The following is a 14,853-nucleotide window of genomic DNA, read 5'->3' on the forward strand; positions in this document are numbered from 1 at the left end:
TCATGTCCTCTGGTCTACCTTTTGACATCTCAGAGCCAAAACCTCCACCCTCAGATGCTAATACTGCCATTTTTCATACCCGAAACCCATGAAGGGTTGCACATGCAGATGGTTCTCCTTTCATAAATATCCATGACTTCTCCTATGACTTATTAAATTTGTATATTCATATATACATATGTATATATTTCATACACAGAACCCATGAAACTCAGTTGCACAAGCACATGTTTCTCCTTTCATAAATATCCATGACTCCTCCTGTAGCTTATCAAATATGTATATTAGGCCACTCCATTCAGCACAAATTCCTGTTTGTAACCTTTTCTCCTCCTTCGAAGTGCCAGTTTACAGCTCCTGACCAAGGGAGGCTACACTTCCTAGCCTGTCAGAATGGCCACCAGGCAGGCTAATAAAGCTCTGTCTTCCAAAAAGAAAGAAAGAAATGCAAGGAAGGGAGGAAGGGAGGGAAAGGGAAAAGGAAAGGAAGGAAGGAAAAAAAGAAAAAACTATGGCCAAAGAATTCTGATCGATAATCACATAACGGTTTTTAAAAGCTTGATTGGAAACTGGGCGGAGATTTCCACTATCAGCCAGCCTTCAATGACCTCCCCTAAGTGACTCTCAGCATTTTGGACTCACGTTCCCCTGATGCAGCTTCTGGGGCGGGAGAACACACAGAGTTGTAGAAAGTGTTAATACTTCACTTGATGAGCTGGGCAACAGCTGTTTGAATAAATCTGCACTTCTCTTTCATCATTCGTCTATCTTCAAGAATATTAGAGGATTGACTCTACTCATGCCAGATGACAGACTTGATATTTAATCTTTGCTTTCCTCTTAAACTGTCATAGTTGGTATCTTATTTGATGGGTTGTAAAGCAAAAGACACCACAGTTAACTGACTGCAAAAATACGAGACTGTAAGTTACAGATTTATTCAGTGAGATGCTATGGCTGTGTATTTTTAACTGTTTAGGTCTCATTTTTCTCACCAATGTAATAATTATTTTTTCTATATCAAATAGGGACAATCTGTAAATATTCAGGTAATTGGCCAACGTTTTCTCTTTTTTCTTAGTTGAATAGTCTCTTCAGTTCAGTGGTGGCTGCTCCTAAATGTTATTTGAGTAGCTTGACTAATTGAATAAAGTCATTTTAACTTTCATGATTTTCTGTTAAGTGAAATTCCTGCTCTCAGTATGTTAAACTGGTATGAAATTTTCTGTAGCCAGGGGTTGGTATACTGCTTTTCTGTGGGTTAGAGGTTTCCTGCACTGGAAATAGAGCACCCCAGGGTTACTGTTATGGAAAATCTACTTTGTCACTGGCTCCCAGCCCTGTGCAGGGAAATGTTTTTTTTCAGGGATCCTGCCCTGGAGATGAAAATCAGGTTCTAACAATGTTTCCTTTTTAAATGGAGTTATCTGCAGCCATGCATGGGAAAAAGAGCAGAATAAAATAAAATTTGCCTGCTTTCTGAAGATAACTCAGCCTTACTTCACTTGTCAACCATGCTTGGTATTAAAAACTTGTCAGATCAGCTGACTTCCATAGCACTTGGCTATTGCATTTATGTTTATTCTTTTGTTTTTCCTTATCTAGCATATCAGTGACAAAAATTATCCAATTGTTTTCATTGTCACAGTCACAGGAGAGCTTAATTATACATGAGCACTTGGCTGTCATCTTTTTTCCTCACACTTTTTTCTGGTCTGGGTCTTCCCAGTGCTGTGTTTGTAATATCCAGCTGCACAGGCCTCCTATTTAAATGAATTATTATAATTAAAATCACCATGTAGATCATAAAAGGCAAAAGAGTACCCCAGTCACTTATCCATGAACATTCTGTCTTTGTTGACAAGAATTTCTTACAACACTAAGGTGTGCTGCACTTAGGGATTATAAACCATGGGTTTGAGCTTAGAAACCTGCTTCTTTGGGTTCCAAGTTTATTGCATTCATCAGCTGTCCACTTCAGCAACCACAAGTGTGCTAACTCCTATTCAGGGTTGGTAAAATGGCCATTTTTTTCCTTCTTGCATTAAAAACATTTTACCTTCTTTCAAAAGCCTGCTGGGCATGATCATTGTTCCCGTTGTCTGAATAATGGAAGTCCTATTGCCCATTGGTTTGTCCCTACTGTGGCCATGTCTTCAAGTTAGCCTGTGCTACTCATGTTTGGTATGTATGAAGAACTGAAGCAAGTTCAGGCATAGAACATTTTTACCCTACCCCATCTTCCCAATTTGTTTTTACTATAACCTGTACTTGGCTATCGTGGTCTAGTTTAATCTACTTTTCTCAGTCTTTTTTGGCATTAAAAAACTTCCTAAAAATAGATTGTATTTCAATGGTAAAATGCTATGGATCTTTGTTACTAAAGATAAACATTTTCCAAAATGACTTTAATATATTATTTACTTGTTTAACAGATTTTTTTTTAATTGCCTACCATATGGGAGGCATTATTAGGCACTATGGTTGCAAGACAAAATCTCTGCCCTCAAGGACCTAATATTTTACTGGAAGTTAAGTGAAATGCATTATTAAGCAAATAAATTAACTAGGACATTTTATTTTCTGGTAAGAGTGATAAAGAAAATGGCCAGGCACAGTGGCTCACGCCTGTAATCCCAGCACTTTGGGAGGCCTAGGTGGGTGAGTCACTTGAGGCCAGGAATTCGAAACCAGCCCCGTTTCTACTAAAATATGAAAATTACCTGGGTGTGGTGGTCGTGCATGCTGGTAGTCCCAGCTACTCGGGAGGCTGAGGCAGGAGAATCACTTGAACCCAGGAGGCGGAGGTTCCAGTGAGCCGAGGTTGTGCCACTCACTGCACTCCAGCTTGGGCAACAGAGCAAGACTCCATCTCGAATAAATAATTAAATAATTAGATCGATATGATAGAAAGTAGCTGAGAGCAAGAGAAAGATTTCATAAGATGAGGTAGTCAGGAAAGACTTGTCTGAGAATAGCCCTCTGACCCAAAACCAAAAGGATGAAAATGAGCTAGGCTTTCAAGGGGAAGTGCATTCCTAGCAGAAGGTGAGGAAGTGCAAAGGCTCTGAGGCAGAAAACTACTTGACGTTCTTGATATGCAGCAGGGAAGTCAGTGTTAACTAAATCGTAGTGAGCAAGGGGCAAAGGTTGGAACCTTAGGAAGGTGACAGACTGCAGTACTTTGTAAGCCAGGCACAGAGTTTGGGATTTATTCTCTGAGTATAGTGGGAAGCCATTACAGCCTTTCAAGGCAGGAGGGTGACTCGATTTGATTAATGTTTTTAAAAGACCACTCAGGTTGTTTCGTGGTGAATGGATGATTGGAAAACAAGAGTGAAAGCCGGACAACTAGTTAGGAGGCCATTGCCGATATCCAGGTGAGAGATATTGTTGATTAGGACGTAAGAGAGGAAGAGAAATGGAGAGACTTGAGATCTATCTTGGAGTTAGAGCCAATAGGATATTCTCATTTCATTCCTACATCTGTCTAGTTTATAGATATGGAAATTGAGTCCCAAAGAGATTAAAGTAATTGATTTAAGTTTATACAGTAAAAAACAGAGCTAGATTTCAAATGCTGTGCTAGAGGTTCTGAAACTTCAGTGTGCATCAGAATAACTTGGAAGTCTTATTACAACACAGAATTCTGGGTCCCGTTCTATGTTCCCAGTGGGAACACACCAGATGGAGGCTTTGATTTGGTAAGTCCAGAGTAAGACCAATAATTTGCATTTCTAGTAAATTCCCAAGTAATGTTGATGCTGCTTGTCTGGGAACCACATGGTAAGAATACTGTATGTTTAGGCTGTCCCCCCATGGTATTGTGAAGCTGAAGTTTAAATTACATGCAAGAGAAGGTGTTCCTACTACTCTGGGAAGCTAACAGCTTACTGTCACATCAGGCATTGTAGCCAGTCTACACAAAGTAGAATGAGAGTGTTAAGGCAATTATCTTTGAAGAAAGGAAAGGGAAGTATAAAATGGATTCAATTCACTTGATAATTATTCATCTTTGCACTTCATTCTGTCTCTGTAGTCACTTCCTTTTTGCCCAAAAGACTGATAGAATTATAGTCATCATTTAGTAGAATGAAATGTGAACTAAAAGATCCTGATATTTAATATCTTTGTACAATTTCTTCTCTTTGTAACAGGTGTTATGAGAGTAAAACCATTTTCATAATTAGGAAATGAGGAATCTAATATTTAAGCAGTAAACAAGGCTATATTTCACAGAATCCAGTAATACTTAAGCTGGAAGTAACTGCTGGGGCCAGCCCTTTGGTTTTTATAATTAAAGCAAATAAGATCCAGAGATATAAAATAACTTATTCAAGGTAATGCAATGAATGGGAATCACAGCTAGAACTGCTTTTTTCTGCTATTCTACCTGTGTTACTTTTCCTGTCAATGCAACATTTTAATACAATAGGTAAGGTAAAAAAAAATCCTTCAATCATCCAGATACTCTTTCTTGCATTTTCCATTACCAGTGTCACAAATGACAACATCTGGATGAACAACTGACTTTTTCACTTTCTATTTTCTAAGTTGGTCACCTGGTTATTGAGTCCAAAAAAACTCTTTTTTTCTTCTTCAAATTACATGTAAGACTAAATGTCTAGACCCTTTTTGCTACAGTCTTTTGCCTCTAAAGGCAAAACTGTAGACTTGATGACACTGCAAATGGTGTTTGAGTATCTCTAAGGTCATCAATAAATGAATACTGAAGCATCTTACAGCAGAGCATACTAATTCCCCATGGATGTGCTATGTATATGGGATCACAAGATAATATTCAGCCCCGCAAAGAGGCTTAAAGGGCAGAGAGACCAAAAATTGAACACAGTAGATAAGGTAATTTCACAGTAGAGCAACAGTTTGCTTAATTGTCCTAGACAGAACTGATATTGATACCCTGAATTCCCATGAGTGTCACTTAAGATAAAGTCAACAATTTTTGTTTCTTTTTTTAATTTGGTAGTTCCAATAAAGTGCATTGCTGCAATGCACTTTTTCAAGTTTTCAAGGGGTACACATTGAGGAAATGTTGTGAATAGTAGTCAGAGAGAATTAATATAGAAGTGGAGACATAAAGTCCTCACCTATTGAGAAACTTTAAGCATGGAAGAGTCATATCAAGGACAATATATTGAAATGCAATTCAAGTCTCACTCTGTAGTCCCAGAGAAGGCAAAATGTCGCAGTTACATTTTTTTATTCATCAATGAATGTTGTTTAAATTTACTTATAGGAGGTTTTGCTTAAGTTGATTTATTTATCTAAAAACTCCTCTGCTTATCTAAGCAGGAGTGCTCAAACTGTTGGTTTAAGCACTCCTTTTTACCCTGAAAAATTACTGGATAGCTCAAAGAGCTTTTGCTTATGTGAGCGATATCTACCCATATATGCCGTATTATTAATTTAAATGGAGAATTTAACTTAGAACTTAACTTACTTTAAAATGGCAAAAATACAACCAGTATACGTTAGAAATAATTAACATACTATAAGAAAACTGACTATATTTTTCCAAACAAAAATATTTAATGAAAAGAGTGGCATGGTTTATATTATTGCAAATCTCTTTAATGTCTGTCTTACTAGAATACAGGTGCATTCTCCTATATACTTCTGTATTCATTCTGTCATGATATTTTGTTTCGATTGAAGTATATGAAGAAAATATGGTCTGACACATGTGTAATTGGAAAGAGAGGACATAATGGACTCCCTTAAGGAAACCTGGGGACCTACAGTGGTCCTTAGATTGCACTTTAAGAAGGATACATTCAAAAGAATGCTCCCATTGTCATTTGCGATAGGGTTGGATATTTTTTGAGAGGCTCTGGAGAGAGAATGGATGTTGGAGCCAAGCAGGCCTGTGTACCATTGCTAACTGAGCCACTTTCTGAATCTGGATGTTAATGTCTCTGGGTCTTATCTATAAAATGAGTGCAAGTCCACTTAACCTGAATATTATGAGGTTTAGAAATGATGTGTGTAAAGTGAAGCTGATTAGATGTTTCATATATTAGTAGTTTCCGTTACTGATTGCATTTCAGACTGAACTCAAGGTGTATAAGGGAAAGAGAAGAGGATGGATTCAGCTGAGTAAGAGCAGATTCAGGGAAATATTAGGTAGAGGCTTTGAAGATTAAAAAAATAAAGAAATATAGAGAAATTAATCTATGTAAGGTTAGAATCATAGCTTGATTGATCTGGGTATAATTGAGTAAATCAGGCCCAACAGCCTTTTTGAAAATGCACATATTGCTGATTTACATTTTTTTTATTCTATAACTCATTCATAAAGTTCTGAACTGACTTCTTGGAGTGGAGGACAAAGACCCTTATTCACCAGGAGCTGTGGATTCACTGGGCATAGTTGGACAGAAAGTAAGAGATGTAAAACCAGATGGCGGAAGACTTCATTTTCATTTACGTATTTATTAATTTATTTTTGAGACAGAGTCTCGCTCTGTCGCCCAGGCTGGAGTACAGTGGTACGATCTCAGCTCACTGCAACCTCTGCCTCCCAGGCTCAAGTGATTCTCGCGCCTCAGCCTCCTGAGTAGCTGGAACTACAGACAGGCACCACTATGCCCGGCTAATTTTTGTATTTTTAGCAGAGACGGGGTTTTACCATGTTGACCAGGCTGGTTTCAAACTCCTGACCTCAAGTGATCCACCTGCCTCGGCCTCCCAAAGTGCTGGGATTACAGGCGTGAGCCACTGCGCCTGGCCAGGTGACAGAAGACTTTCAATATTAACCTAAAGATATGAAATAATGATAATGTTCTCCTAATTTTTGTAGCATTTACAGGAGGCAGAGCACATTCAGAAATCTTATTTGTTATCTGATACACAGATTACTTCCTACAGTTATGTTTGCTTTATGTATTGATGAATACCTATTAATAGAAATATGCCAGCTTTGAGTTGCCTTTTAGTGTATCTTCATATAGTTGGTTTTTTATATTCTGATTTGAGGTTATCATTGCTATCTGTGCTATCTGTGAAAGGATTGGCCTGATGGCATTTCCCATACCATTGCCAGAAGCAAGTCAGTTTTAACTTAGGTAGAGATGAAGAAGCCATAAATACGAGTGTGTGAATGAAGTACAAATTAACAAAAAAAACTAGGAGAACTGTGAATCCTGTTGGTTTAAGAGACAATCTAAAGGCTAAAGGTTTCACTTATTAAAATCAAAAGGAGAGGCTGTGCATAGTGGCTCACGCCTGTAATCCAGCACTTTGGGAGTCCAAGGCAGGTGGATCACGAGGTCAGGAGATGGAAACCATCCTGGCTAACGTGATGAAACCCCATCTCTACTAAAACCGCAAAAAATTAGCCAGGTGCGGTGGCGGGTACCTGTAGTCTCAGCTGCTTGGGAGGCTGAGGCAGAAGAATGGTGTGAACCCGGGAGGCGGAGCTTGCAGTGAGCCGAGATCACGCCACTGCACTCCAGCCTGGGTGACAGAGCGAGACTCCGTGTCAAAAAAATAAATCAATAAAAATAAAATAAAAAGGAGTGTTAGACATCATTAGGTTCAAACTAATATGAATTCAAGGAGAAAACAAGCTTCCAATCTCCAGACTGCATTTCTAAAGCTGTTCTTACGATACAAGATATCAGCAAGTATCAAAAAAGTATCTGTATGTTTAATTCTCAAGGTACTTTTTTTAACATGAATTTTTACAAGAAATTCTCGATATTTAATACATAGCAAGGCTGCAGCAAGGAAGAAGCCTTGCTCTGAATTAAATATTGAGAATTTGAGTGAATGTAGAAGGGAGTACCTTCCAAGAACCCTCAGAGCTTCATGGAATTGAGTTTGAAGACCCCTGTGAGAAGACGGATTGGTGTGTGGGGAGTGGATGAGAGTCTGAAGCCAGAGAAGTGCAGATTGTCAGTGCTGAACAAACATCAAAGATGTTTGCCCTAAAATCCAACATGCATATTTCTTGTAGAGCTGGTCCTTCTTTTCAGTGACTTCTGCTAACTGGAAGTCAGGGGTTTGTAAAAAGACTGTAATAATAAACTGCAAGACTCTCTTAAGTAGCATTGTAAAATGACTATTTCTCATGCCAGTACTAGGAACCCTGAATTTGAAGTAAAGTGAGAATTTCTTGATGATTCTGTCAATTGCGTAAGAATCCCAGGCTAGAGAGAAAGATTTGGGAAGCATTATGTAGGTAGGTGGTAAACTAAAGCCAAGTAATTATCTCCAGACTCATAAAGTCTACTATCATTAAAATTCTTAAGCAATGTCAGTGAAACTCCTGCATTTCCTGGAGATGATTCATCTTCTCCAAAATTATGTGAGCAACCAGAAATAACTGTGACTGTCTACAGGTCATCTTTGTAATAGTAATTTAGAGGGGTTTTTTGTTTGTTTGTTTTTTTGCCATTGTATCCTTTCTTTTAGATTTTTAAATTTCTAAGGTCTAAGGCATATGTTGGCATTTCTTTCAGTTAGAAATTTCTGTTTTTAGAAAATCGAAGAGCCAAATGCTCCTGAGAATTGTTTGACCCACTGAGTTTAAATTATATCTGCCTGCAATGTAAATTATTATTGGATAAGATGCTTCTACAATTCCAGTGGCTGGAATACACAAACGCTGATTTAGGTCATTTCTGGCAGTTATTGAATAAAAGATTGAAATGAAGAGATTGTTTATCTATCCAGGAGACAAACTGTGTCACAGGGTCAAATCCCAGCACAACCATTTAACCTTATATTTGAATTTGTAGTTTGAGAACAATACTTAAGGAGTCCTAGAAGAATTCTTTTGTTTCAAATCTTGAAAGAATATGGAAGTTCAAAACAGATGGTTCTCTTTCAATATGTGAATGTGTTTAATTCTGCTTAATATGTGGGGTCTACATATATTACAAAGAAAAAGACATTTAGAAATGGCTTCTGAAATAATAGTACTGAACTAACCTGTTCAGGTCTTCCTCTGAGTTGATACAGGTTGAGTATCCCTTACCTGAAATGCTTGGGACCAGAAGTGTTTCAGATTTTAGATTTTTTAGGATTTTGGAATATTTCGACCTAAGCCTAAACATGAAGTTTATTTATGTTTTATGTATACTTTAAACACATAGCCTGAAGGTAATTTATGCAACATTTTAATATTTTGCATAATTTAATGTATGAAACAAAGTTTTCACTGTACTTGCTATGACCAGTCTTATGAGATCAAGTGTGAAATTCTCCACTTGTGGCATCATGGTGGCGCTCAAAAAGTTTTGAATTATAGAGCATTTCAGATTTTAGGTCTTCAGATTAGGGATGTTCAACCTGTGTTTAGACAAGGAGTTGTAAAATGTAGCTGAACCTTGATATTAAGCAATAAATATCCTGTACCCAATGCATTATCACAAAAGGGGGAGGAGCTAATGATATATCTTATAATATGCTTAACTGGGATTTTTGTTATCTAAGGACTTTGAACTAGGTAACCCTCTCCCTGCAAATATGGAGATATATGAGTCATTATCATCAAGCACATGACTTTAGTTATTCTAGTATGAAAAACTCACACATTTAGATATAATTCATCCAATCTAAGTGAGCAGGAGTGAAAACCTTTACTACATGGGCTTTTGCCCTGTAGATTTGCAATTGGCGTGTTAAGATAAAGACTATCTCTCTTTGTCACATGTATAATATGATATTTCATTTCTGATCTTCATGGGCCCATGTTCAGATACTCACTTTGACAGGAATATGTTTATATCAGTTCAAATTTGTCTTCTATGAATTAATTTTACTTTAAAAATAAAGAAAGTGCCGTGTGATCTCTCACAGACACTGAATTTTTTTGTTGATTTCACCTTGGCCAGCACAAATAACTACCACTGAGTATTCTCGTCTGATTCCTTGACCTCCATAACCCTGTGGGAAGAGACAGAATGAGCCCTCAGAAGTGCTTAAGTAGTTAGAACTTTGCAAGGTCTTTTCAAAATTCTCTCCAGTCTCTCCCTTCTCTGCCTCACCTACTTCTTGAGATTGCAAGGTTTTGTTTCCAGCTTTCTGCATTTTTGAAAGAAAGCAGTAAGTAAGCCCAGTGTTACAGGAAATCTATGACATTGAAATCTCTGTCTCTGCATGTGGTTTTGATGTTTCCTTTTTGAACTTCAACTTGACATTGCTTCATAAGTTACATTTGCCCTTCCATTTTTTTCCTCACTCTCTTTCAAAAGTTTGGCTTCGTTGTTAATATTCCTCACAGATTTCTATGGCTTTTCTTGTTTGCTTTGTTTTCATGGACTCTGTAGGGGGTAAATATTCAGCAGGTTGAATGTGAAATCAGGCATACAACTGCATTAGCCCTATCAGGGTTACACATCAAATTCTCCAAGCAGAGAACCTTTTTAGCTTCCTTTGCATTAGCAGCAGGAAGATAAAGAACAGCGAAGACTTGCGGCTCTTTTAAGGGTGTAGGTTATAACCCTTCATTCAAGTTAATGCTTGTTGATGTTCTAAAATTTTTTGAAGTTGACCCTTTTGGCCTCCCCTCATATGCAGCAGTGCATCATCCCATCAGTAGAGGATGTGTAAAACTGTGTTTTGCTCATTGAAAAACATAAAATTGCTTATAGGTGAGAAAAGAAAAAAGCAGCATTTATTCAAGGGCCTAGAGACCTCTGCTGGTTAAGTGACTTGTTGAGTGTTTTTCTAGTTTTGTTTATTATTGAAAAGGTAAAATATACAGCTTGGCCTCAACAGTAGCAGTTTCCTTTTGAAATAAATTATGTATGATTTGAAACATTGAATGAAGATACTGAGGTCAAGTCAGCTGGAAGTGATGTTAAGAATAATGAGTAGCATCTCCTAATTAAATACTGATATCAACTTTGATTATTAGGTTTACTTTGGTAGGCATTACCCTGTAGAAATGCCCTGTGAACACATAAAATTCCAGAATGACAGCTATGGTTATCTTCTGCATGACTTTGGGCTGAAGGTCTTCTACCTGAATATGTTTATCATTATTCTTAATGGCATGAATTATGCTTGAGGCAAGATTTGATATTTATGAAGACTTTTTATGGAACATGGAGTTAACATTGTCTTTATATCTATTGAAAATAAGGAAAGAAAATGTGACTTCAATGAAGTACAGAAAATATGGTATCATTTGGGTGGGGAGGGGTAATGGATTGCATTGGGCAATGTGGGAAGTAAGTGATGCTTTGAATTCCTGTGTTAGACTGTGGGCAGGACTTGATTTCCTGAGGAGATTTAATAAAAATCAGGATTCATTTAAAGATTTCGGGTTCTAGAGTCATATTCCTGTAGATAACATTCTATCAATATGAAATCAATAATAAACAATGATGATAGTCTTAAAGGAGAAAGGAATCAAAATGTATCTATACAACATGTGGGAGTGAAGTACATTAGTGAGGGACAAGCTAAGCTATTCTCACAAAGGAGACCCCAAAATAAAGTAGCTTAGATAAGAAGTTTATTTCTCTCTCACATTATTTTCCTCAAAAATGGCAGGTGAGTGTGGAGCTGCTTTGCTCCACAGGGTCATTCATGGTCCAAGGCTGACAGATCAGCATTTTCATCCTATGTAGCTTCCATGTCTGCACCCAAGGCTATTTCAATTGTCAGTCTTTTCCAATCAGTGTGAAGGGGCAAAAAGAGGTTAGGGAAAGTATCTTTAAGTGAGTAACCCAGAAGTTGCTCTCACCACTTTCACACACATACAGTTGGCATGAACTTGGTTACATGGTTACCTCTAGCTGCAAAGCCATCTGCAAATGTAGTGCATGCCTGGGAATACACCAGCCCGGTTAAAAGTGGGAACGGGTAATGGGAAGATAATCTCTACTGACAGGAAAAAAGGAATAATAGATCCTTATAGGAGAGGGACAGTTAATTTTACCATATGCTATTGGTAGTTTTATCCATTTTGCATTTAGGGATTAAAAGACTACAATATGAACCACAAAAACGGTATTCAGAGTAGGGTATAGGCATCTCCCTGAATGTCTACCCAGTCTTGTTATTTGCATAACATCTGGAAAAGGAATTTTATTATAAGTGTAGTTTGCCCTTTGATTGCATATGATAAAAATAGATTGAGTATACACTGAATATACACCTTCTCTTTGCTTTTTGAACGGCTATAGCTCAACCTAATTGGATTCAAAAAATAAATGATATTCACGTGGCCATGGAAGAAAATGTCTTTTGGGAATGTAAAGCAAATGGAAGGCCTAAGCCTACATACAGGTGGCTAAAAAATGGTGAACCTCTGCTAACTCGGGTAAGCAAATTAATGGTAATTGTGTCTTAGTCTTGGTTTAATATAGCCTCATTGTCGTGGAAATGTGAGAACGGTGAATCGTTTCTAAAATAATAAACAATGAAACACCATTATAGTGGAAAAAGTGAGAGTGAATGCAATTGATAAATAGAAAGTGCACTTAAATCCAATTCTCCAGCTTTCAATTAAGCTCTTGTACTTGATCTTTGGTCTTCAAAGATTAGCATCTGTGAGATTATAATGGGAAAGTTATGCAAAAGGTCTGGAACATGCAATTGTGCTAAGATACAAAGGAAGATACATTCCAGGATCCACTACAAGAGAAGGGGCGTTGTCACAATGCAGGATGTCCATCTAAATAGAGAAACACTCTGACAAAGAAATCTGAATGAAGCAGGGGCAGAGTGGGGGACCCTGAGAATGAGGAATAATTGTGTCTGATTAATTTGCCTTATGTATTTTCCTACTGAACCTCAAATGTTAATTGAAATTTGACATTTTCCTCAGGTTCCAAATTGAGAGGCAGTCTTCTAGTAGGCCACCCAGGAAAGAGTGCCTGCTCAGAGCAATGGCCCCCACGTGAATTTACATGACAGGAAGAGAAAGGGGGCTGTTTTGTCTAACCCACCCCCTGCCTCATGCATCTTCTCCATTTGCTGGAAGGGCTCCAGCTTGTCCAAGATTCTGTCTATTATAAAAGCCAGACTCAAACAAATTGCAAGAGTATATGTACCTAGGTACTGGTATTTTCCTCCCTTTGTGTAATTGTTACCCAAATGCCAGGGGGTTAGTCTAGGTCCTGTTGCTTGCTGTGCAGAGAGCCAATCACTGAGACAGTGAGTATTGCCAGGAAATAAGGCTTTGTCAGGTGCTTTAGTCAAAGAGAATGGGAGAGCAGTCTCAAATCCATCTCTCCAACCAACTAAAATTGGGAGTTTATGTAGCTGGGGAAGGGATGCAGCTGTGTACAGGAAGGAATTAGGTGGGGGTACAGAGGCAATCACGACAGATGAAGGGTCTTGTGTCTCACTCTCTGGTTGCCATGATCTAGTGAGTTTGAGTCCCTTGCTTGAGGATCAACCTCCTGAGGAGTTAACTCAGATGAGACCAATGTAAGTTTCAAGTTTTAAAACTAGGCAGGTCAATTTCTGTATTTATTCAAAAATGGGTAATTATCATTTCTGTGAGACAATTGGGCTGGTTTCTTAATGTGAGGGAATATGGATGTCTAGATTTAATCACAGTTTAATAAAGTGTCCAGTCAGCTAACTCACAGCCCTGCAGCAAACAGAAAACTAGTACCTCTTTATGTGTGTGTGTGTGTGTGTGTGTGTGTGTGTGTGTGTGTATAGAGAGAGAGAGAATGGCATAGCTCCTGGAGAGGAAGAGATCCTTTTTGATACTTATGAAAATTGATACATAAGTTGTATATCCTCAGAGTGACAAACGGGGAAGATCTCCTGTGCCACGTACTAACTTTGCCTTCTTGAGATTGGCCACCAGATGGACTTCAGCTTAAATCACACCACTGACAACCATAAACTAAGGGAATATTAAACTATTAATACCTGCATTTTTCAGTAAACCTCAACCTATATTAAATAGTTGCCTCTGTTTCATCCAAAATTGTAATCCTATTAACCCTCAAAGTATCACCTGCTCAAAATGTGAGTGTTTTAAACCCTCTAAACAGTAAATTTGGTTGTATTTCCAAAACCCCCTAACTCTGGTTAGCACAAATCCTTAAAGTTAAAAAGCATTTTAAATTTCAAGTTCTGTTTAGAGAGGATATTAATCTGAATGGCTCCACTATTAAATCATTGAGAACTCAAGAGAATCTACAATTTAAATTCCATTTACCAACTGATGTACTGGTTGTTCCACTTAGCATCTGACCTGCCAGAAAATTTAGTTGACAGATAAATAGATCATGTTATGTAAATTGCTTATATGATGGCTATTTTCTTCCCATTAAGCTTCCTTGATATTACACATGGTAAAATTGCCTTAAAGTCTCAGTTGTAGAAGGTCATTGTTTTTATGTTCCTCTTTTCTTTCACAGGATAGAATTCAAATTGAGCAAGGAACACTCAACATAACAATAGTGAACCTCTCAGATGCTGGCATGTATCAGTGTTTGGCAGAGAATAAACATGGAGTTATCTTTTCCAACGCAGAGCTTAGTGTTATAGGTGAGTCTTTATACTGGCAAGAAAAAATAAAGTAAAAACTCTTTAAATCACTAAACTAACTTGTTCTTTGCCAAGCATGAATGTTCAATCCAAGAAAAGGAGTAAAGAAATCTTTAGGCCAAAGATACTACTGGAGAAACAAGTAATATGTAAGTCTATAAGCAATAACAAGAGGACGCTTTCTAAATCAGCCTCCTCTGATGCTTACAGAGGGACCATGCTTCCCTTGGCACTCATTTTTATTTCTTTTTCTTTTTTCTTTTTCTTTTTATTATTATACTTTAAGTTCTAGGGTACATGTGCACAACGTGCAGGTTTGTTACATATGTATACATGTGCCATGTTGGTGTGCTGCACCCATTA

The 14,853-nt window shown here is 37.7% G+C and overlaps 1 protein-coding gene across 4 annotated transcripts in view; it reads left to right on the top strand.

The window, feature by feature from the left end:
• Window positions 1-14,853, top strand: part of CNTN4 (contactin 4) — a 1,034,898-nt gene that overhangs the window by 859,394 nt on the left and 160,651 nt on the right. For 2 of the 4 annotated variants that reach the window (XM_011996810.1, XM_011996811.1), the window contains exons 1-3: window positions 3,659-3,704; window positions 12,162-12,298; window positions 14,361-14,490. In XM_011996810.1, coding sequence (XP_011852200.1) covers window positions 12,206-12,298; window positions 14,361-14,490 — 223 coding nt within the window. In that variant the 5' untranslated portion in view covers window positions 3,659-3,704; window positions 12,162-12,205. Of the gene's footprint in view, window positions 1-3,658; window positions 3,705-12,161; window positions 12,299-14,360; window positions 14,491-14,853 lie in introns of those variants that run through there. The other 2 variants (XM_011996808.1, XM_011996809.1) reach the window with 1 other exon arrangement.

Source organism: Mandrillus leucophaeus, unplaced genomic scaffold, assembly GCF_000951045.1.
Source record: "Mandrillus leucophaeus isolate KB7577 unplaced genomic scaffold, Mleu.le_1.0 Scaffold525, whole genome shotgun sequence".
Taxonomy (NCBI): domain Eukaryota; kingdom Metazoa; phylum Chordata; class Mammalia; order Primates; family Cercopithecidae; genus Mandrillus; species Mandrillus leucophaeus.